Source organism: Oncorhynchus mykiss, chromosome 2, assembly GCF_013265735.2.
Source record: "Oncorhynchus mykiss isolate Arlee chromosome 2, USDA_OmykA_1.1, whole genome shotgun sequence".
NCBI classification, from domain to species: domain Eukaryota; kingdom Metazoa; phylum Chordata; class Actinopteri; order Salmoniformes; family Salmonidae; genus Oncorhynchus; species Oncorhynchus mykiss.
The window spans coordinates 82877659-82902850 of NC_048566.1; the positions used below are offsets into that span (position 1 = coordinate 82877659).

Consider the following 25192-nt stretch of genomic DNA (forward strand, 5'->3'; position numbering starts at 1 on the left):
CCAATTTGACAGAACTTGAAGAATTTTGGAAAGGATAATTGGAGAATGTTGCAGGTGTGGATAGATCTTAGACTTACCCAGATAGACTCACAGCTGTAATCGCTGCCAAAGGTGCTTCTACAAAGTATTTACTCAGGTGTGAATACTTATGTAAAGTCTGATATTTCATTTTCAATACATTTGCAAAAATGTCTGAACATGTTTTCACTTTGTCGTTATTTGGTATTGTGTGTAGATGGGAGTGAGAGAAAAAATCTATTTAATCCAATTTCAATTCAGACTGTAACACAACAAAATGTGGAATAAGTCAAGGGGTATGAATAATGTAAGTGGATAATGTTAGGTTGAATTTTGAGAACACAATCCCATAAAGCCAGACCAAGAAGTAGGGAGGTGTCATGAGAGAAAATGGGTTCACCGCATCTGGTGTCATTGAGTGTCCATCTCTCTCCAGGGAACCTCACAGCCAGATCGAGAAGCGGCGCCGGGACAAGATGAACAATCTGATCGACGAGCTGTCAGCCATGATTCCCACCTGTAACCCCATGTCCCGCAAGTTGGACAAACTCACCGTGCTCAGGATGGCTGTGCAGCACCTCAAATCCCTCAAAGGTAGCCTACTGTACAGTTGGTTGGCCTGCTCACCCACTTAATACTTTACAAATATGAGATAGACTTAAGTAATGTGAGTTAATACTGTACTAATACAAGGTAATACTTTATTTATACTAATACTTTCTTAGGAGACATGGTGATAGCTTAACCACCAACTGTCACCTTGTCTTAGATGGTTTCGGGTAATTTTAAGTCGCAAATTGTTAAGTATATTGTACATTGTATTAACTGTAAATCTGATATTATTTTTATGAAGAAAAGCCCAAGTATATTTTTTACTTCTTTGGCAATGGCTCATAAATATCACACACATTAATATATTGCTTCAATGCCACTTGACAGAAACAACAAATCCTCGTCCTCTCTGACTGCTGTTATACTTACCCAGGTTCCACCTGTTCCTTTGCTGAAGCCAATTATAAGCCTTCATTCCTCCCTGATGACGAGCTCAAACACCTCATTCTCAAGGCTGCTGACGGGTTCCTGTTCGTAGTGGGTTGTGATCGCGGAAAAATAGTCTTTGTCTCAGAGTCCATCAACAAGACACTGAATTACAGCCAGGTGAGAAATCTCACCACTACACACTTTATTAACATTTTCAAATGATTCACACACAGTTTCTGTTACAGAATAATAGTTCTGATGTTCTTTGATAGCAAGTTTTAGGTTGCATTGGAACAACGTTAGGTTAGGATTTACTTTGACTACATATCCATAATTCATTTATTACTTATATAAGCGTTTCATTAATGTGTTAGAACAGGTCCCAACCGCATTATGTAAGGGAAAATCAATGAACGACCTGGAAGATATGTTGGAGTGGAACTGACCTTCTATGGAGTTGCATTATTTTTCCGAGAACACACAGAGCCCCGAGTTGATTACATTATAGCCATGGTATAAAAGTGATAAACACATTTGCTGGTAGACATGTGTTCAACATCCACTGAAGTAGCTAGATAGCTCCAGTAGTTGCCGTGGTAACCAAACAGACGTTATAGTTTAGCTAACCAAGCCATCAGTCGTAGCTTGCCATTATGGGAATCAAATTCAACAAGGCCCCCCAAAAAAATCAAATTTGACTTTTGCTTTCAAAAGCAGCTCAAACATGGAACATGTCAAAAAATAACTATAGCCATTGAATTCTGCTGTTTCAAATATAATGTGCATTATAGGAAATTATGCACGCTCTAGAATGCACTTCAAATCAATCAGAAACAAGTATTCACTAATGCCAGGGTATAGCAAAGGTTCATGAAATATATCCATAGCATATCTATAGCGCATTCGTGTCAAGCAATGCAATAGGTCATATTTATGTGTCTTAATAGATGTATCATTGCAATGACAGCATATTGTCATCATTATGGCTGTTCTCAAAAGTGATTTTATCATACCAGTGTTGGTGAATATGCCCAAAGGTTAAACCCCCGTTTTGAGAATGATGATGATATACAGCCTGAACTAGCCCCATTTCCCCCACCAGCCGGTATCGGCCTGTGACATACCAGAGTGGCAAACTGCGCAGTTAATTACCATGAAGTGCTGAACTTTAAACGCTTTATGAATGGGAAAATAGATTTGACTTTACATTGACTGCATGGAATTCATAAATGCAGTGCATTTGGAAAGTATTCAGACCTATTGACTTTTTCCACGTTTTGTTAAGTTACAGCCTTATTCTAAACTGAATGTCCTTGAGTGGCCCAGCCATAGCCTGGACTTGAACCTGATCAAACATTTCTGGAGAGACCTGAAAATAAAAACCTGTTTTTGCTTTGTCATTATTTGTAGATTGATGAGGGGGAAAACACTTTAATCCATTTTAGATGAAGGCTGTCAATGAAGTACGAAAGCGTTATGACCCTCAACTACACTATTTAATCTGTAAAATGTACCCTGAAGGCTGTCAATGAAGTACGAAAGCGTTATGACCCTCAACTACACTATTTAATCTGTAAAATGTACCCTTAGTGTTCAACCCTGTAGGGATCTTCATGCACCTTTGACCTCAGTGAGAGGAAGAAGGTAAGTCACAGACCGATACCGGCTAGTGGGGGAAATGGGGCTGGTACAGGCTACATATCAGCATCATTTTCAGAACGTGGTTTGTCCTTTTGGCATATTCACTTAGACTGGTAATGCGGTTAGGGCCTGTTATAACACATTCATGAAATGCTTAAAGATATCTAATGAATGTGTTATGGAGATGTAGTCAATGTAAGTCGTTACTTATTATCAGCAAGTGGAGTTGATTGGTTGTTTTTGTTTACAGACGGAACTGATTGGACAGAGTCTCTTTGACTACATTCACCCAAAGGACATGGGGAAAGTAAAGGAGCAGCTCTCAGCTTCTGAGTTATATCCCCGCGAGAGACTAATAGATGCCAAAAGTAAGTATGTGTGACTCTCAGCTGTGTGCAGGGACAGGGTGTGAAAAGTAAGTATGTGACTCTCAGCTGTGTGCGGGTACAGGGTGTGAAAAGTAAGGTGTGTGTGTGTTTTCCATAAGGAAAATGTTGACCACAGGAATGCTGAAATGACACCGTGGTAGGAGGCTGGGTAGTTTCCATAAAAAAGTAGAGCAGTGTTACACCCTAACACATTGGGGTCCTCCCCCCAGGAAGTGAGGCAGCAGCCAGTGAAGGAAAGCTCTCAGGAGTGGAGATTAACTTTGGCCCATACCATGGAGAACACTGCACTGTGAGTGGGTCAGTGGGATGATTGTCTGAGGAGTGGGCAGGACCTTTTGGATTCAAATTGTAAAGCAGTGTCGTACTCATGCCTGACAGTTGTAGTGGAAAACATCCATTTCTGAGAATATCGTTTTGACATAGAAAATACCTGTATTGTTCCTTGCAATGATGAGTAGTCTCAGCTGATCTATCTTGTGTGTGTCTACACTATGTTCTGCTAACTGTATGTCATTCTGGATAAGAGCGTCTGCTAAATTACAAAAAATGCACAAATGTAAATGTGAAGGGAATTACGTTGGCATTGTGAGTGTGACTGAATCTCCACTGTGTGTCTGAATGTGTGCGCGTCCGTATGCCTGTGTGTTACTCACTCTACTGTGTGTATACCTCTGTCTAATCAGCCTTTCTTCTCCCCAGCGGGCCTGCAGGTCCAGGCTGACCTCCCGGTCGGAGCAGCTCGGCTGTGTCCGGGCGCACGACGCTCCTTCTTCTGCCGCATGAAGTACCACAAGATCTCAGTCAAACAGGAGGACAAGGAATTCCAGTCCAGCACATCGAAAAAGAAAGGTAGGGGAAAAATCTGTCCCCATTTTATAAAGTATGGTCTTCATAAATGTAATGGACATATGGAACCTGTCTGTGTAACATTGAGATAATATTCTCCCCTCTTTAATGTGGATTGGTGTGAAGGAAAATAGTTTCCCATCTTTTCCTTAAAAGTTTGTGTGTTTGTATAAGGCAGGACAGCCCTTTTCTTTCATAATAAAACATACAATTAAATGTATTCTCTGGATTGGAGTAGCTGCTAAACAATGAATGTAAATGTGTTCATTAAGATTTAACTGTAATGGAAAAACAAATGGATGTAAAATGTCTACCTGTCGTCCTGTCCCCCCATGTAGAGTCTGAGAAGTACTGCACTGTCCACTGCACAGGCTACATTCGCAGCTGGCCCACCAGTCAGCTGGGGGAGGAGGGGGGTGAGGGGGAGACTGACAAGGACAGCTCCCACTTCAGCTGCCTGGTGGCCGTGGGCCGTGTCCACCTCCACGCCGTCTCTCTTGTCAACGGGGCCAACGAGGTCCTGGTCAAAGCAACGGAGTTCGTCACGCGCTACGCCATGGATGGCAAGTTCACCTTCGTCGACCAACGGTGATTGTTTTCCTCTCTTTTTGATTTAATGTTTAGGTTGTTATTACACTCAATGGGAAGGGGCTCAAAGTTCATCCTCTTGGTCTCCAAGCACTTGATGGCAAATTAAGTATAATGAAAACTGGATAATGTAATTATCCCATGACAGTGTGGATGTGGTGTCTCTAGAGAGTCTGGGTCACTGACTCATATCACTCAGACTCGAGATGCCTTTAATGGAAGAACAGCACAAATTTGTGCATATCAGACTGCCCTCTTCATAACCACATTGGCTCCTCTGAAGAAGTAATGACTTGAAATCATGTGATTACTAACAATATGTTCTACACCTCTACTCCTTACAGAGCCACCACTGTCCTAGGATACTTACCCCAGGAGCTGCTTGGAACGTCATGCTACGAATACTTCCATCAAGATGACTTGCCACATTTAGCAGAACGACATCGAAAAGGTAGGATCTCGTTGGTTCAGCCAGTGGTTGGTTGCCAAACTAGTTAATGCTGTCGCTTGCACCATGCCTTTCCTGTTACCAACCCGAGAGAGAAGAAACATTCAAAGTCTTCCCTAGAATTCCTAGAATGTGGAATCAAATCATAACCCAGGAGCAAAGAGCCAGAGGCTAGCCACAACTCACCAGTAGGGCCTCAAACCACTACATGGGAGAAACGGTCCTACTTTTGAGCCATGTTGCTACCCAACTTCAATGTTTTTTCCTAGTTTCAGAATTTCCCCCCAAAAAATCCCTCCCATTGTTTTCTTCCGGTATTCCCCTGAAATGGTAATCAAAAATGAAAAAGTAAAACATTCCTACTTGCATGCCATAAGCAGCTTTCATGTTATTATTACTCTTGTTCTAACCATACCTAGATGTTAAATGGAATAAAGAATATCTATCTCCTCTAACTTAAACTTTCACACCTTTTCCTTTCAGTGCTGCGGAGTAAAGAGAAAATAGAGACACATTGCTACAAATTCAAAACGAAACATGGCTCTTTTGTCACACTACAAAGTCGGATGTTTAGTTTCATAAATCCCTGGACCAAAGAAGTAGAATACATAGTGTCAACCAATACTGTCATGTCGTAAGTACAAATCTTTTCCTTTTCCTCCTTAGGATCGTCACTGATCTTTCTGTACTGTCGTTGTAGCTTTGTGACACTGTGTAATTCAACCTTTTTTCTCAAAACTCTTTCCCAAAACGGTTCTCTCTTGTGTCCACATTCTGTCACGTCTCCAGCAGTGACCACAGTCCAACAGACAGATCTGGGGACAAAGCAGAACCGTCAAGTAATTCCAAGGCTTCAGAAGGTTAGTTGAGATGTCAACTTGAAAAAGCTGACAATTGGTGTTATATAAGCATTGAGGTCTATAGCTAAATAGACCTAACCTGTGGCTAATGAATGTTTTCCTCCTAGACGATGGCAATAAGTCTCTTCCCATCATCCCGGGGATCTCCAGTGCTTCCAGTACCATGATCTATGCAGGGAGCATCGGGACCCAGATAGCTAATGAGCTGCTGGACTACAACAGGTGGGTGATGGGGTGTGGTAGCCTATCAGTGAAGATGGACATGTGGCAGAGAAATGGGGTTGTGTGTGTGTGTGTGTGTGTGCGCGCATTACCAGTCAAAAGTTTTGGTTGTGCAAAGGGTGGCTACTTTGAAAAATCTAAGTATGTTTTGATTTGGTTAATACCTTTTTGGTTTGGTTAACACCTTTTTGGTTACTACATGATTCCATTTGTGTTATTTCATAGTTTTGATGTCTTCACTATTCTACATTGTAGAAAATAGTCCAAACAAAGAATAACCCTGGAAAGACCAGCTGTCTCAACTTTTTACTGCTACTGTCATTTATTTCTATGTTTATTATTATTAATGGATAATAATGTCATTGGATGCCCATCAACTTGTGAATGAAGAATAGCAGCCTGTGAAGGAATAGCTATAGAACAGGGTTGCGTTCAGTGGGGGGGTGGGGGGTGTATGCTTCCCTGTCTCATTTGGGGAATCGTGTCAGCTCTGCTAAGACATTTCTATCTGCAACGTTCAGTGCTTGGCACCCTCTTGATGAGATCCTGGTGAATCTTTTCAAACTGCAATAAGCTGTCAAAAACACTCTTGAGAAGTTGCAGGTGTGAAAGGCGCACAAGTTTGGACCTGCGCCTGGAGATGTCAAAATATATTATTTTTTATTTTACCTTTTAACTAGGCAAGTCAGTTAAGAACACATTCTTATTTTCAATGACGGCCTAGGGACAGATTTGTACCTTAGCTCGGGGGTTTGAACTTGCAACCTTCCGGTTACTAGTCCAACGCTCTAACCACAAGGCTACCCTGCCGCCCCAATTTATAACACTATGAATTAGGTATGCTGTTCAAGCTATGCTTGAATGTGCTCAATGATATTGTTGGTACCTCACTGGATATATTCTGTTTGGCATTGTCGTCACTGTACCAAAGCAGTAAACAAGCTCAGAAATGCCTGAAGTGTGATTGTTGTGATCAGTTTGATCTGTCTGTTTTAGGATGAACTCGTCCCCATCCAGCGGTAATGTCAGCCCCTTCACTGTGCTGAAGGACAAGTCTCCTCTGCAACTTACACTGTCCAGCAGCAGCGTAAGTCTCTGTGTGAGCGTGTGTGTGTGTTCATGCATGTATTACTTTAGTAACTTTTTTCCCCCTGTCTTGTTGAGGTGCCAAATGGAGAGGTGGCAGACCTAGAGATGCCAGGGAAGTCCAGTTCAGAGGAAGGAGAACAACAAGAACTCAAAAGACCACAATTCCCTGCAGGAGAATCACTCATGGGTACATCATCACATCTCATCCCTTTAGCCCATTACAGTCTTGACTAGTTTAGGATTGGTCCTTTGTGATACCGAACAGAGTTTTTGATGATGGTACTCTTCTCGCTGAAGATCCATTGTTCAGTCGTAGATTATGTGGTTCTGTGACTGGTTTGTAGTCCTCTTTCACGCCCCCTCTCTCTCTTCCTTGCTCTCTTTCTCTGCCTCACACTCTTTCTGACTCTTTTTTTTTCTGACCATCTTTTGCTCTCTCTTCCCTCTCTCTGCTCCCCCAGTGGAAACTTCCCAGCTGGATATGGAGAATATGATGGACCCTGGCCTGGGAGGCCTTAGTAATGACGAGGCGGCCATGGCAGTGATTATGAGCCTGCTGGAGACGGACGCCGATCTGGGCGAGGCCGTGGTCATGGATGAGATCAACTGGTCCCTCTGAACTGGTCCCTCTTTGTCTCATCTCTACTGAAACTCTCCACGTCTCACTAAAATTGACTGCACTGATCTCTCTGAAACTTGCCACAGTTCACTGAAATTCTAAGCCTCTCTGAAATTCCCCCCCCCCCCCGGCTCTCTGAAACACACTACAGCTCTCAATAACTCGACCCAAACACAGCATTTCCCTCAGTACAGTTCTCTCTATCACCAGGTATCGTCTCCCTTATTAAAACATGTTTTATTTATTTATTAGTTGTTTTAGTTTTTTCCACATAAGCTGTGTAATCTTCAGGTGGCTGTTTACATTTTTTTTTTTTAAGACAATGGGATCGATTGGCGATAAGGGACAACAGCTCTCCACCACTTTCAGTGGGAGGAAGAGAAGAGTCTGAGGCTGTGCCTACAAAGCCTTTCAGGTGGCCATTTTGACTATTCTTGGCGGCTAATTGTCCGTATCTGCTTTCCTCAGACCTACAGATCACGTTCCCCTGCTCAGACGTTGCATACGTCTACCAATTATTGTGTGCCAAGTCATTGACTGTGTCATCGACTGACAGATTGCCATAACATATGATGTGATTAGCTGATACGTAAAATACCTATCCAGGGGTTGTAAGGTCTGTCATGCATCAGCTACGCCTGGGCAGAGGAACGCGCCCACAGTCTCTCCCCATCTCTGGAGTGGCCTTAGGAGGCGTGGTCTATTTGAGCAGCAGCCTTTTTGTGCCCCCACGTGTCACATCCTATCCTATAAGACTATGGCTGAATCCCAAATCACTCCCTTCACCCCTTGACCCTCCAGTTAAGCTTTCACACTTGCCTCCGCCATATGCACAAGTGTCCCAAAGCAGAGGTAGTGAAAATTGTCATAGGTGTGGGGGCTAATTAGACAGCCAAGCAAACAAGGCTGCAGGCTTTAGAGCGAAGTGCTATCCCGACACGCTCCGCGATATGTTTTGAGTTTGCGCAAATATTTTTATTTGAATATACAAGTATTTGAATATTGGAATGCATTTGGCAATACACTTGGAAGGTATTGGCATGTATTTGAAAATAACCAGTATTTATACAAATATTTAAATACTCTCATGCTTTTGAACCCAGGTCTGTTTGGTCCTAGGTTTATTTTAAATAATATATTTGGAAGTAACTATTTGAAAATACTTATGCTTAAATAGTAGGCTATTTTATAGGAAATCATTTGAAAATACTTCTAATAGAAGTAGTTGATTCGGCACCAGATTATTTTAAAATACTTAAATACACAGGTCTGGTTGACATTGACATTGAGAGTCACTGATAGTCCGCTATCAATGTGCCACTTAGAGATTTTCCCACCATCAGAGTAACTGGGCGTGTCACGGCCTAACCACCAACTCTCTGGCACACAGCATTTGGACCGACGTGTGAAGACCTGGTATGGATAAATGCCACATTCACCCACCATCTTGACACATTCTTAAAAACAGAAATGGAGGTTTAAGGGAATAGACTTAAATTCTATTATTAAAATAGAGATTTATCAAATACCTTATTTCAAAATGTACAGTTTATAAATGATCTCTGAATCAGGGATCACTCAGGGAGCAACAGAACAGAAACCACCCCTCATTCCTCCATTTCATGTTTATTCAATCTTTTACACTTTTTTTTATCACTTGTAGCAGTATTTTATTTATCAGGCTATATATCACACACCTATAGTACGTAGGAGTACAGACGTTGGTATTGTTGTAAAGTGATTTGTTGTTTTCTTTTACAACGTTTTTCGGCTTTATGACGCCCATGCTTTGACTTAATTTCATGTGTCATAATGCACTGATAGACAACAGTCTTATATGGCTCGTTCAGAGGTGCTACTTCAGAGGTAAACCGAGTCGTTTGTGGTGTGTGGATTCTTTAAGGGACTACTATGCAGAGTGAACATTCCAGAACATCTATATACATCTCTGTCTCTCGCTTATTATTCAAACCAGGGGTTGTAACCATAATTATTTTCGTTACATTCCACTGTTACGCCCAGCAAAATAAAGTTCTGAAGCGGTTCAAAACCCCTAAAAAAATAATGGTTTATATCATTCCTTTCTCTTCCTTTTTAAACCTCTTTAGCTCAACATTAAATTACTTCACCAATCAGTGTGGATAGAGCAGCTTTCTATGGAGTGGGCAAGCTGTAATAGATGTTTACATGCATTGGACAGACATGTGTAGGGCACAAGATGTGACTGAAATTTTTCAGGTGGGGAGGGAGCGAGCAATAGAGGGTGGAGGAAGCTTGGCTTGAAGCGCTGGGCATTTTGTTATTACATGCATTATCTGAATTAGGATCACAGCATTATACTTGCGGAGGAGCAGATTCAATGAAGGAACTTTGAACGTCTTTGAACTTCCAAGAGTTCGCTTAACTTTGGACCAGAAGCTTTGTGTGTGTGTGCAGAGCGTCACCAGAATTTTAAATAAAAACACATTTGACCTTTTTGTAGTTAATAAAGCCAACTTGAAACATGATAAATATAGTATCCTTAACTAGTATTGTGTACGTTTATCCATTCTTCTCAAATAGAAAAATCTATCTCCCTAATTTCGGAATAATCACACTTGTAATGTCAGCAGGCCACCACACCCTACATAATCAATAGACTACATGCCATATACAATACACACTCGAATACGACCCCCACTACCTGTCTGTGTCTGTTTTGGAGGGCGAGAGATAGGTAGCCTACACACACTGGGGGAAAAAATGCCCTGAATGTAAAATAACAAATTAACCTGTTTTTTTTTGTGATCAAATTTGTTTTGCTATTGGTAAGACAGGTACACATGGACAAAGAAACAAGTAACAAGACCTGGACAAGACAAAAATAGCCAGCTACTTTATTTGTAGTTGCCCATTTGACCATTGCCCCACCAAACTATAAGAAGCTGAAGCTGGATAAGCATGCTTTTTAAATGTGGTGGCTTGAGGTCATGTCAGTAAACCCATCACCCGCCATCTATGGTCACACTGATTGGTCTATGGTCACCATGCTTTGAATGAATAATGGTTTTGTGGCAGCCTTATGTGAGGTAAGACTAAAGAACTAAAGTCATGAAATATCTTTAAAATTATGCTGTTTAAACTCCAATGCCTGTGTGAATACTGCTGTTTTAGCCCATCCAGCCACGGTCGTTACTTTTTAAAGTTTGTTCACATTTTGTGCCAGTAATGATTTTGATTCGGTTCTGAGGGTGGGATGGATGGAGGTGTATTGTGAGTTCTGAAGAACACTGTCTCTGGAGCTCCACATTTACTTCAATACTGAGGGAGGCACCAATCCACTAGGACCCCCACTACCTGTCTGTCTGAAGTGCCTCATGCCATTTCTGCATGGATACCTGAGAAGTATATTACAAACCATCAGTCCCACCTTACCTCTCAACACATTAAATGGTATGGCATTTCCCCTCTCGACTTTCCCCTCTCCCCTCCCCTCTTGTATCATGGGATTAATCGGAAGTATGAAACACGATTGGTGGCTGGATTTGACGTGCCAATCACGAGCCTGATCACAGATGATGGCATTCAACAAGCAAGCTGTGAAAGCATGTGCCATAGATACAGGCTGGTCCTATAAAAGGAAAAAAGTTGTATGATTTTAGTTTGTTTTAAGATTATTTTTTTTTCCTAATATCATTGTACTGTATTTGTGAATGCCCTGAATTGTGAAACCGTTAAAGTATGTTTGTACAGTAGGGCTGCCGCCCACCCTATTGTCATTGTGTGGTGGCATTGAGTGGAAGTCGAGTTCTGTTCTGTACTTTGGTTAGAGTCAACCTCAACTGCCCCTGTCCCAGTTTGAAATCCTAAACATTATCCAAGGTATAGTTAGATTTCGTTGTATTTTTGGTTCCTTTTATATCCCGCCCAGTTGATCTTATTGCATGCAGCTGCTTTTGCATCCTTTTTTTTTTTGTTTAATGCATTTTTTGTTTTCGCCTTATAAGACAAACTAGGGTATGAGAGACCGGTATGTGTGTAGGCGTGTGAATGAGTAACCATAAACCATTATCTGTGGACTGATGAGGCTTCAGAAACTGTTTCCCAGACTAGTGCTGTTTCCCAATTGATGCGGATGCCCTAGAATCTAGATATACCACAAACCAATGTTTTATTGTGCTTGTGGCACAGGGATCCCAGTTGGCCACAGTTAGCCTTGCCTTTTAGCCTATCCACACACAAGCAAGGCCCTTCTTTACCTGTGGGCTCCGAGAAGAGCTGTTTGTTAGCAGGGGAGGCTAGTCAGTGACGCATTCACAGCTTCAAAATCACCTGTCTGTTTTTTAAAATATACTGTATTTGTTACTAACTGTTAGTGTATCTGTTTTGTTTGTTTTAATAGTGGGCTATAGAAACACTTAAAGATTCATGGCATTATTGCTGCTTCAACAGGTCTGGTTTATGGCAGAGAAGCTGTCTAAGCTGTCTTGTGAAAAAAGGTTATTCTTAATAAACATTAGTTTCCTTTTACTTCACAGTGGTGTTTCGGTTATGCACATATGTACAGTCTGCGCACACACATGCAAACTTCATATTAAATCAATGTTGTTTCCTGTCTGTACAAATGTCCTCTTTCAATCCATAGCCTTACTGCGACACTTTCCCTGTAGAGCTCATAATGAGAGAACTCATGACTACAGCTGCTTTTTGGTAATTATATTTAGATCAACCCTGCCCTCTCCTCCATTTTGCCCCCCTGCTAGGAGAATTACATTTCCATAATTTTACAAATATGATACCACTTGGGTAAGTGTGATTAAGTGTGCCCATGGTAAGCTGGTGTAAAGTTCTGTTTTCATAACCAGCACTCCTACTCTGAGATGCTTTAGGATCAGTTTTTCTTTTCAGATCATAATAATTAAGACTGGGGGAACCTGATTCTATGTCAGCGCTCCTACTCTAAGACGCTTTGTGAATATGGGTTGTGGTGTGTACATAAAGTCGGCATGGTGGAGGGTCCATTCTGTTGAAGTGACAGTCTGCATCTCTACCCTGTAGGAGAGGGACTACCTATGTCACAGAGCTCTATGAATGCTTTAGGTAAGAATTCTATCTATGTCATTTCAAAATATATATATTTTTGTTAAGTTAAATATAATATGTCTCTTGTTCACGAATGATAGCAATCAGAAATTGACCATAAAAAATAAAGGACATTCAACTTAAAAGCAAGAAAACCAATCCACTGTATTACACATTGAACCTCCCCCCAGGAGTGGGAAGGTGAACGGAAAGGCTCTGGAGCAACGAACCGCCCTTGCTGTCTCTGCCTGGCCGGTTCCCCTCTTTCCACTGGGATTCTCTGCCTCTAACCCCATTACAGGGGCTGAGTCACTGGCTTACTGGGGGCTCTTTCATACCGTCCCTGGGAGGGGTGTGTCACTTGAGTGGGTTGAGTCACTGATGTGATCTTCCTGTCTGGGTTGGCGCCCCCCCACTTGGGTTGTGCCGTGGCGGAGATCTTTGTGGGCTATACTCGGCCTTGTCTCAGGATGGTAAGTTGGTGGTTGAAGATATCCCTCTGGTGTGGGGGCTGTGCTTTGGCAAAGTGGGTGCAGTTATATCTTTCCTGTTTGGCCCTGTCCGGGGGTGTCCTCGGATGGGGCCACAGTGTCTCCTGACCCCTCCTGTCTCAGCCTCCAGTATTTTTGCTGCAGTAGTTTGTGTCGGGGGGCTAGGGTCAGTTTGTTATATCTGGAGTACTTCTCCTATCCTATTCGGTGTCCTGTGTGAATTTAAGTGTGCTCTCTCTAATTCTCTCTTACTTTCTCTCTCTCGGAGGACCTGAGCCCTAGCACCATGCCTCAGGACTACCTGACATGATGACTCCTTGCTGTCCCCAGTCCACCTGGCCGTGCTGCTGCTCCAGTTTCAACTGTTCTGCCTTATTATTATTATTATTATTATTATTATTATTATTATTATTATTGGACCATGCTGGTCATTTATGAACATTTGAACATCTTGGCCATGTTCTGTTATAATCTCCACCCGGCACAGCCAGAAGAGGACTGGCCACCCCACATAGCCTGGTTCCTCTCTAGGTTTCTTCCTAGGTTTTGGCCTTTCTAGGGAGTTTTTCCTAGCCACCGTGCTTCTACACCTGCATTGCTTGCTGTTTGGGGTTTTAGGCTGGGTTTCTGTACAGCACTTTGAGATATCAGCTGATGTACGAAGGGCCATATAAATACATTTGATTGGATTTGATCTTAAGAAATCCATTTAACTTTTTTGGGACAAAAGTAGGAAAAACAATCTGAGTATGACAGAGAAAAGATGAGCTTCTGTTAGTCTAGCTACCATTGTTTTTTCTATCATTCTATGGAACTCTGTCTTTGTGACATACAGTACAAATGTTTAAACCAAGAAACAGCCACTGTAAAGTGGTTTTAAAACCGTTACAAATACAGCTGAATCTATATCATTTTATGTTATTGATTGATTAAATCAACTATAAAATTATAACTAATCTTTTAATTTCAAAATTTTTATCTCTGTGTTCTTTTCTTTGGTTGTCTATTTGTGATAGAAAGTTTGAATGTGTTCCCCGGTGGACCGATCACTCTGCATGACTTCCGGAGATACTTCTGTAATGGAACTGGGGGCAATGAGTCAGCTACACTGAGCAGATATTCACCACCTTGGATAATAACAGGGTAGGCACCAAAAACGTACTTTTCTTATCTTTAAACAAACTTTTTTCCCTTTTGTCTTTTCCCTTTTGTCTTTCCAGTCTTCTCAATACTTTTTCAATGTTAGCCATCCTCAGAACAGACATCAGCTCTGTATTTCTGCACTGTTATTTGCATAATTCTGACAAAATGCTGTCAATACTTTACATTTTGTTACTCTGCTACTGATGTAGTATCACCAACTATTATCTAACAAAATGTTACTAATATATTGTCAGTACAGGTAGTACATAGTAGTACATAGTAGTACCATACCATAATAGTAGCATAGTAGTAGAATTAAGCCTTTTTTACACAAGTGGAATAGGGAACAGGCATTACCACACAGGTATAAGGGCAAATTAAGGCAAAGTGTTACCAGAATATTTAATACTGTGTGAGAGACTGAGGATCTGTGGTTATTCACAGGGTGGGGTTGTTGGTTTACGGGAGTATGTAGAGATACAGTATAATACATTATATTTCATTGTCATCCCAAGGGGTACTGTAGGTGCAATGCATTATGAGGATGAAAATAGAACAATGTTACTGTTCTTTGCCTTGCTCAAACGTCTTTGCTCAAGATCAGATCACTTCTCAGGGGAATTCAATATAATTGAATCATTAGTGGAATTTGTGTGGGTGCCATGGGAGGCTGGGAACTTACTGACACTGCGTTGCACTGGCATTGCCACTTCCCCAGCTGCATTTGTAGCAGATGTTACTGTGCTTGTCATTCACTAGATGGTGCTAAATGTCAAATTTAACAAAGTATATGGTCTCTGATTACACAGGCTGTGTACAAGATGAGTGTGGCAGCCTTGTTCACTAAGCCAAACCCACTTACAGCTGAGGAGCACACCAACAGAATATTTGTAAGACTGGATAAAGACAACAATAGTAAGGATCGCACAGGAACCATTTCAAAACACAGGTAATTCTAATTTAAGGTTACAAAACCTACAGTATCCCAGTCAGCTGGTCAGCTATTGCTGCAGTTTTTCTCTATTCTAATTATCCAGCCCTGCCTTGAACTGTATTTTGTTGTATTTGTGATTGTAACTACATCTTGTGAGTGTGCAGCCAATACAAGGCTGTAAACATATAATTTTGATCATTCTATTTTATTCTACAACATTCAGTTCTATTTAGCCATCAGCCTGGAGGAGTTCATCATGGGGGCCCTGGATGATGAGTGGATCGGGGAGATGCTGGAGTGTGACCTCAACACTGAATGTGGAAAGGATGGCGCTTGAGTAAAGACAGACAGAGAGGTGATGTGGAGGGATCCAGAACTTCATTTCATTCTCTCTTTGATGTCAGCTGATGCACTGAACTGGACATATGGGCTGAGACAATCTCTGGAATCTAGCTATCTGTGCAAAGTTTCCAAAGGACAAGACTATCAGTGTTTATATGTGTTACAGTTCTTGAAAGCAATACTGTAGCTGACTTCCATTCCTAAACAAAATACCATTCTATTAACAAGGTCTAAGATGTTTTTTTTTTACCCCTTATGGTACAAGAAAGGCAATAGAACACTGGAAATTTGAAAAGTAATTATGAAATACATTTCCCAGACTATTTTCCAGACTATTTCACTTAGGTTACGTGTGTGCCCCCTACAGACCACATGGGGCCGTCTTGCTTTTTAAAATTGATTGGCAGGCATGTCCCAAACTCTGAAAAGATCAGAGACTTTCCTCTTGCCAAACCAATCCAGTCCGGAGCGGGGCGGGATGTGCCTGCCTGCGATGACGTTTCCACTTTCCAACTTCCCATCGTCCCATTTCCGACATGGCGTAGAGAAGAGGCAACGCAGCGGGCTGGCATTGTAGCGGAAAAGTTGATAAAGTACAGGGATTTCAGTAGGAGGATATATAAACCGTTGGAAGGTATAACTAGAATTCAAGCAAAGTTTCGGTAAGTGCGACATTTATGCAGATGTTTTGTATCCATCTAATTCAGTCACAGTGAGTAGCGGCTGCTGTGATTTGGCCACAATGACAATGTTGACAGTCGTAATGTTACTTTTATCCAACTCATTCTAATATTAGCACTTTTAATGACATACTGTTACAATGTTAGTTTTGCACAGTTCTTTGCAAGGAAAATTATTGACAGCTTTCATTTTGTTCCAGTGAATGAATGTAGCCTACGTACGTCAAATTCGTTCTTTAAAAAGTGAAATTGTATAATAATTACACCCTAACAGATAGCATGTAGCCAGCAACGTGGCTTCTCACTTTAATCTACAGCAGGGGTCTTCAACGTTTTCTTGCCCAGGGACCCCCTCCCAGGCAAACTGGCGACCCAGGGACCCCAATCATACGTTAACGAAAAAAAAATGTCACGTCCTGTCAGGTGAATGATAATGGCAAGGAGAAGTAATCAAAAAAAATTGTTTAATTACATAATTGTTAGTTTTTTAGGTAATTTTGACCTCCCCACGTTGTTGGAAGAGGAAGTATAACTCAATAGCAGGGATTTTCAACTAGATATAGCTGCGGGACTATTTTTTATTTTTATTGAGCGATGGTCAGGGGACCCAACCTGGTCTCATTCTGTCTGTTAATCTGAGACACTCGATTTAGTATGATATGTTGTTACTTTTCGTATGGTATGTATTAATTTGTGGATGTCATCAAACTTATATTTATTTAGGATTGGATGTTAAATGGCTGTCCTGGCTCTCTGTGGTCACTAAAGATCCTACTTATCGTAAGAGTAAGGGTGTTAACCCCTGTGTCCTCGCTAAATTCCCAATCTGGCCCTCATACAGTCACAGTCAACTAATCATCCCCAGTCTAGACTTGGCTCATTCATCCTGGTAAAATAAGGGTTATTTATTATTTTTAAACATGTTACTAATTACAATTTGTATTATATGTTAGGAATTAGCAAAACATACAATATGTTACAAATCTGAAAAATTTACTATATGTTATGAATTTGCAATATGTATGATTTGTTACAATTCTAACTAGGTCACTAATGTTAGCTAGCTGGACGTTCGCGTTATATGCCCACCCATCCACCCCGACTTTTGTTTTTGCCTTAAATAACCATATGTCTTATGTAACCATACCAAACGTAACATACACTACATGACCAAAAGTATGTGGACACATGCTCGAACATCTCATTACAAAATCAAGGGCATTAATATGGAGTTGGTCACCCCTTTGCTGCTATAACAGCCTGCACTCTTCTGGGAAGGTTTCCCACTAGATGTTGGCACATTGCTGCAGGGTCTTGCTTCCATTAAGCCATGAGCATTAGTGAGATCAGACACTGATGTTGGGGGATTTAAGCCTGGTTCGCAGTCGCGTTCCAATTCATCCCAAAGGTGTTCGCTGGGGTTGAGGTCAGGGCTCTGTGCAGGCCAATCAAGTTCTTCCACACCGATCTTGACAAACCATTTCTGTATGGACCTCGCTTGTGCACGGGGGCATTGTCATGCTGAAACAGGAAAGGGACTTTCCCAAACTGTTGCCACAAAGTTGGAAGCACAGACTTGTCTAGAATGTCATTATATTCTGTAGTGTTAAGATTTCCCTTCGCTGGAACTAAGGAGCCTAAACCATTAAAAACAGCTCCAGAGCATTATTCCTCCTCCACCAAACTTTACAGTTGACACTATGCATTTGGGCAGGTTGCGTTCTCCTGGTATTTGCCAAACCCAGATTCGTTCTTTGGACTGCCAGATGGGAAACGTGATTCATCACTCCAGAGAACACGTTTCCACTGCTCCAGAGTCCAATGATTACCATGAACACTGCCAAGCGTCGGCTGGAGTGGTGTAAAGCTTGCCTGGAGTGATGTAAGTATTGCAACCGAGGACAGACTATTGTTTACTCGCTACGCACTTCAGCACTCGGTGGCAAACTGACTTGTTGGAAAGGTGGCATCCTATGACATTGCCATGTTGAAAGTGTCACTGAGCTCTTCAGTAAGGCCAAGCAAAGAACTTGGGTGGCCAAGTAAAATAACCTGCGGGCCAAATTCGGCCTATGGGCCGCCAATTGGTGAAACCTGTTCTATAGCCTATTAGTTAGAAAGGTACTGTAACTTCAAACCACATTTTCGCTAAGAGCAGCTGTTTAGCTAGTTTAACAAAGGTTAGCCATGTGTTGGCAAAATGTATGTCCAAGTCAAGAAAGCCTTTACATGGGTGCTTTTTCAAAGCCTATGTCAGATACTCCAGTGAGTATAATTGGCGCCAATGAGTGTAATTTGCTCAATATTAGGACTTGAAAAATAAAGTTGACATAATTTGACATTAGATTCTCTCCTCTGTTAATACTGTAGGTATGTAATTCAACGTTTGTTTGGTTGCTAGCGATATTCATAAAAACATGGGGGGACCAATCCATATTTTAGCGGACCAACTGCAGTACCTCACGGGCCCTAGGGGGCATACCCCTGATCTACAGACAGCTGTGATGCTTTCAAACACTTGCTGCCATTCATCAATATGTTACCGTTTTCGCAACAGTCGTTTTAACAGATGGCCACGAATGTTCTCACCTAGATTCAGGTTGATTCATTGTTTTCGCTAAGATTATAAGGTAGAATTTATTTTGATCCACACACTAGTTGAGTCAACTGTTATGACTTAAAAAAATAAATATATATGTATATATATATTGTTCTATTTCTCTAGCACAGGGCTCTCCAACCCTGTTCCTGGAGCGCAACCCTCCTGTAGGTTTTCGCTCCAACTCTAATCTAGCACACCTGATTCTAATAATTTGCTGGTTGATTAGCTGAATGAGATTAAAACCTACATGAGGGTAGCTCTCCAGGAACAGGGTTGGCGAGCCCTGCTCTAACGTCTTCTGTTAGTTTATATTTCTGCATGAGCTTTTCGATGGAGAATGCTTCTCAAAAGGAGGCTACTGCAGCAAATGGACTTCAAGATGACGACAATTATAATTTTGCCCCTTTTTCAAAGCACTGCTCTCCTTCTGTCTTTTCCACAGATGTGCAGCTACACTGTTTCAAATGTCAGGGAACCCCTTGAGCCCATTTGTCAGAGCTTGCTCTCCTCTCCACTGCACAATAGCAAATATATGCTGAATGGGATCCTTGGGACATCCCTAACTTTAATCCGTACCTTAACTGTTTTAAATGTCAACTTCAATGGGGTGACGTCAGAGCTGGACGTCACCCCATTGCAAGGATCTCACTTAGACTTTTCCGATGGCAAATATCTTTCAGTGAAATAGAAGTGAATGGTAAAATCAGTTTGACTGTTCAATGGAATCATTGGTATGTTCCCTTATCAGGCATATGTTTAATGTCTTTAGTTGAGTGGCTTTTTTTTTTTTTTTTTCACCTTTATTTAACCAGGTAGGCCAGTTGAGAACAAGTTCTCATTTACAACTGCGACCTGGCCAATATAAAGCAAAGCAGTGCGACAAAAACAACGGAGTTACACATGAGATAAGCAAACGTAAAGTCAATAACACAATAGAAAATCTGTATACAGTGTGTGCAAATGAAGTAAGGAGTTAAGGCAATAAATAGGCCATAGTGGCAAAGTAATTACAATTTAGCAATTAACACTGGAGTGATAGATGTGCAAGTAGAAATACTGGTGTGCAAAAGAGCAGAACAAATACAAATATTGGGATGAGGTAGGTAGTTGGTTGGATGGGCTATTTACAGATGGGCTATTTACAGATGGGCTATTTACAGATGGGTTGTGTACAGCTGCAGCGATCGGTAAGCTGCTCTGACAGCCGATGCTTGAAATTAGTCAGGGAGATAAGTCTCCAACTTCAGTGATTTTTGCAATTCGTTCCAGTCATTGGCAGCAGAGAACTGGAAGGAAAGGCGTCCAAAGAGGTGTTGGCTTTGGGGATGACCAGTGAAATATACCTGCAGGAGCGTGTGCTACAGGTGGGTGTTATGGTGACCAGTGAGCTGAGATAAGGCGGAGCTTTACCAAGCAATGACTTATAGATGACCTAGATCCAGTGGGTTTGGCAACGAATATGTAGCGAGAACCAGCCAACGAGAGCATACAGGTCACAATGGTGGGCAGTATATGGGGCTTTGGTGACATTAAATAGCAGGGCTCTAAATTAACATTTTGGGAGTGAGCCTGATCTGCTCTAGAGAGGTCCAAATTGGAATACAAATGTTTCTTCATATTTGTGCTTTTGGAATGCTTAAGCACCAAAGCTGAAGAACTGCTTCTCTTACGTTCACTCAGGTGTATAGTCCGAGTAACGTTAGAATGTGTGGTTTATGCCTTCTGAAAGAATAGCAATAGCCTAAGTCAGGGGTGTCAAAGTCAAATGGACGGAGGGCCAAATAAAAAAATCAGCTACAAGACGAGGGCCGGACTGTTCGAATGTTCATTGAAAAATTTTTAAATGACGCATATAGTCTAGTGAACCTAATTGAACCTACTGAAAACCTAACAAATATATTACAATATGATCAGATAAATAAAGCAATATTTTCTTATGGCTCTGTCAGTAATCTTTAATTTTCAACAGACACAAAAGACAAATTTCCTTTATATAAATATCCCCATAACATGAACATTAAATGAAAGAAACCGGTATTCAAGGCACCATCAGTAGACTATATTTTCTATTTTAGCAAAAGTGGGCTAAATTTACTTCAAAGAAAAAACAATAATAGCAATTTTCTATCATCCACTCAACTGAAATATTTTTAAAATATAATTGGATTGAAATACAAAAAAATAAAGTGCAAAAATCTATTAATCAAAAACAACACTTTGTTTAAGGAGAAGTAACATGCAGTGAAAACAAATATTAAATTTTAACTTTTAAACTTGAACTGAGTAAAAACTCTAAATATGTGATTGCACAGTAATGTTCACTTGTTTGAGGTTGAGGGTGATACTTGGTGGTGTCCCATCTTTTCCACAAGTTCATCAATGTTCGGGGTAAGGCTCTGAGCTGAAGAAATCCTCAGAATTGAGTGGAGGTGTTCAGCAGTAAGTCGACTTCTGTGTGATGTTTTGTTCAGGTTCATCAAAGAAAACAGTTGTTCACACAGGTATGTGCTGCCAAACATAGACAACGTTTGAGCAGCCTGGATGCGCAGCTGGGGCATTGTGCCGGGGAGGAAACGGGCGAACTCCGCAGCACCCACTGCCGCATATTTTGCCCTCAGTGCATCATTGCATTGGAGGTCAATCAACTCCATTTGGAGGTTTGGTGGTGAGCTTTCCACGTCAACAGCAAATGGGTTACCGAGCAGTTCCAACCTGCTTTTTTGTGCTTCAAAGTCAGCAAATCGGCGTCGAAAGTCAGCGGCAAGCATAACTATTTTATCAGCCAACTGTGTGCTCGGGAACGCACTGGTAGAGAGCTTCTCTTTCATGGTCTGGCAGCTGGGAAAGTGGCTCAAATTTTCTTTCCGCATCTGCGTCTCCCACAGAGTCAGTTTGGTTTTAAATGCCTTCACTGTACTGTACATATCAGAGATGACACGATCCCGACCCTGCAGCTGCAAGTTTATTGCATTCAGATGACTCGTAATGTCACACAGAAAAGCCATTTCACACAGAAACATTTCGTCTCGGAGTTGTGTTGTGTCTTTCCCTTTGCTGTCCAAGAACAGACAAATCTCCTCACGAAGCTCGAAACATCTTTGAAGCACCTTTCCCTGGCTTAGCCATCGCACCTCTGTGTGATAAGGCAAATCACCATGCTCCGTTTCTAACTCCGTCAGAAATGCCTTGAACTGGCGGTGATTCAAACCTTTGGCTCTGATAAAGTTAACTGTGCGCGTGATGATGCTCATTACATGCTCCATTTTCAAGGCTTTACCGCACAACGCTTCCTGGTGTATGATACAATGATAAGCTGTCAGCTCACCTGTCGCGTTTTCCTCTTGCATCTTTTCCCGTATCTTCGCCACCAGTCCGCTCCTGTGTCCACACATCGCAGGTGCTCCGTCGGTTGTCAAACCCACGAGTTTTTCCCAAGGCAGCTCCATCTCATTTACACATCTTGACACCTCTTCATACAAATCATGCCCCGTAGTTGTGCCATGCATAGGACGTAAAGCCAAAAACTCTGTCACGCTTAGGTTGGAGTCCACTCCGCGGATGAAAATTGACAACTGGGCAATGTCAGAAATGTCGGTGCTCTCATCCACAGCCAAGGAATATGCAATAAAATCTTTTCCCTTTTTCACAAGCTGCTCTTTTAGATTGATGGACAACTGGTCTACTCTCTCGGCAATGGTGTTTCTGCTCAGACTCACATTTAAAAAGAGTTGCCTTTTTTCTGGGCAAACTTCGTCACAAACTTTAATCATGCAGTTTTTGATGAAATCCCCCTCCGTAAATGGCCGGGCTGATTTAGCGATCTCTTCTGCCAAAATAAAACTGGCCTTGACAGCAGCCTGGCCTTGTGATTTGGCTTTTTTGAACAGAGCCTGTCGAGATTTGAGGCCTCGTTTTAATTCCTCTGCCTTTTGTAGCCTTTGTTCCATGTCCATATTCTTGTTTTTGTCCGCGTGTTTCGTTTCATAATGTCGTCTCAGATTATACTCTTTCAGTACCGCCACACTTTCTCCACACAGAAGACACACAGGTTTTCCAGCTACCTTCGTGAACATATACTCCGACTCCCACCTTGTTTGAAACCCCCGGTTCTCAGTATCCACCTTCCGTTTTGCCATTTTTGATGGGTATCTGAAAGTTAATTTTACTGTGATGCTGACGACTGCTGTGCCAATAAATATTGAAATGAAGCAGCCTACTGCTCGGTGCGTCACCTTTGCATTGTGGGAAATGTAGTATTGGTGCGTGTAAAAGATCTGCGGGCTGCCGGCTTGCTGCGGGCCGGTTCTAATAATAAATCAAGATCATCCCAGGGGCCGTAAAAAACCTTCTTGCGGGCCGGATGTGGCCCGCGGGCCTTGACTCTGACATATGTGGCCTAAGTGCTCCAACCAACTGAATAAGGCATGCATGTAGTGAAACAGACACTTAACAACTCCATTAAAAAAAAATGTATTCAGATGCTTGTCATCACATTCAAACGTTTTATCTTAGCTCACAGCAGCCTCTAATTTTCTCGGATACATTATATTTTGTATTTGTGGCTCCTGTCTTGTTGCCTGACTACCCAGTCCTTGCTCCGGCCAAACGATACGCCACTGCTACAGATGTTAGTTTCTTCTCCGCGATGAGTCTGGATCTGAGTATCTACCCACGGATTTCTAGAAAGCAAACACATTCTAACTGTTCTGATTGGTCCCAGAAATCGATGAGTCGGGCCAGAGAAAGAACACGTGGGTAAAGATGTGTTTTGACACTTCGTCGTTGGCTTTGATATTCTGATTAGAAATGATCCAATCGCTGATGACTTTGTTTTGTACATCACCACAATTGACTTTATCAATGGCAGTCAGACTGAAGTATGAAGCAAACATAGATCAGCAGAAGTATTTAGTTCAAGTCATCAGGCAACCTGTCTTGCACCATGTGCGTATGAAAATGCCATAGAGAATTTAGTATTTTCACAGTTAACGAAGCATATACATCCATACATACAGTTGAAGTCGAAAGTTTACATACACCTTAGCTAAATACATTTAAACTCAGTTTTTCACCATTTCTGACTTTTAATCCTAGTAAAAATTCCTTGTCTTAGGTCAGTTAGGATCACCACTTTATTTTAAGAATATGAAATGTCAGAATAATAGCAGAGAATTATTTCTTTCAGCTTTTATTTCTTTCATCACATTCCCAGTGGGTCAGAAGTTTACATACACTCAATTAGTATTTGGAAGCATTGCCTTTAAATTGTTTAACTTGGGTCAAATGTTTCAGGTAGCCTCCCACAAGCTTCCCACAATAAGTTGGGTGAATTTTGGCCCATTCCTTCTGTCAGAGCTGGTGTAACTGAGTCAGGTTTGTAGGCCTCCTTGCTCGCACACGCTTTTTCAGTTCTGCCCACAAATTTTCTATAGGATTGAGGTTAGGGCTTTCTGATGGCCACTCCAATACCTTGACTTTGTTGTACTTGAGCCATTTGCCACAATTTAGGAAGTGTGCTTGGTGTCATGGTCCGTATGGAAGACCCATTTGCGACCAAGATTCAACTTCCTGACTGATGTCTTGAGATGTTGCTTCAATATATCCACATAATTTTCCGTCCTCATGATGCCATCTATTTTGTGAAGTGCACCAGTCCCTCCTGCAGCAAAGCACCCCCACATCATGATGCTGCCACCCCCGTGCGTCACAGTTGGTATGGTGTTCTTTGGCTTGTAATCCTCCCCCTTTTTCCTCCAAACATAACGATGGTCATTATGGCCAAACGGTTCTACTTTTGTTTCATCAGACCAGAGGACATTTCTCCAAAAAGTACAATCTTTGTCCCCATGTGCAGTTGCAAATTGTAGTCTGGCTTTTTTATGGCGGTTTTGGAGCAGTGGCTTCTTCCTTGCTGAGCGGCCTTTCAGGTTATGTCGATATAGAACTTGTTTTACTGTAGATATAGATACTTTTGTACTTGTTTCCTTCTGAATCTCCACAAGGTCCTTTGCTGCTGTTCTGGGATTGATTTGCACTTTTCGCAAAGTACGTTCATCTCTAGGACACAGAACGTGTCTCCTTCCTGAGCGGTATGATGGCTGCGTGGTCCCATGGTGTTTATACTTGCATACTATTGTTTGTACCGATAAACGTGGTACCTTCAGGCGTTTGGAAATTGCTCCTAAGGATGAACCAGACTTGTGGAGGTCTACAAAAAAAATCCTGAGGTCTTGGCTGA

At 41.7% G+C, this 25192-nt stretch overlaps 2 protein-coding genes across 11 annotated transcripts in view; both read left to right on the top strand.

Moving 5' to 3' along the window:
• arntl2 (aryl hydrocarbon receptor nuclear translocator-like 2) overlaps positions 1-12215 on the top strand; it is a 33957-nt gene extending 21742 nt beyond the window's left edge. For all 3 annotated transcript variants that reach the window (XM_021574156.2, XM_021574146.2, XM_036956832.1), the window contains exons 5-16: positions 455-612; positions 1004-1176; positions 2891-3008; positions 3729-3878; positions 4214-4463; positions 4808-4914; positions 5395-5545; positions 5701-5771; positions 5879-5993; positions 6990-7080; positions 7158-7269; positions 7544-12215. In XM_021574156.2, coding sequence (XP_021429831.1) covers positions 455-612; positions 1004-1176; positions 2891-3008; positions 3729-3878; positions 4214-4463; positions 4808-4914; positions 5395-5545; positions 5701-5771; positions 5879-5993; positions 6990-7080; positions 7158-7269; positions 7544-7701 — 1654 coding nt within the window. In that variant the 3' untranslated portion in view covers positions 7702-12215. The remainder of the gene's footprint in view (positions 1-454; positions 613-1003; positions 1177-2890; positions 3009-3728; positions 3879-4213; positions 4464-4807; positions 4915-5394; positions 5546-5700; positions 5772-5878; positions 5994-6989; positions 7081-7157; positions 7270-7543) is intronic.
• Positions 12216-16110: 3895 nt separating this feature from the next.
• ppfibp1b (PPFIA binding protein 1b) overlaps positions 16111-25192 on the top strand; it is a 60343-nt gene continuing 51261 nt past the window's right edge. For 4 of the 8 annotated variants that reach the window (XM_036956773.1, XM_036956806.1, XM_036956779.1 and 1 more), the window contains exon 1: positions 16111-16334. The gene's annotated coding sequence lies outside the window, so the exon portion shown is untranslated. The remainder of the gene's footprint in view (positions 16335-25192) is intronic. The other 4 variants (XM_036956787.1, XM_036956797.1, XM_036956815.1 and 1 more) reach the window with 2 other exon arrangements.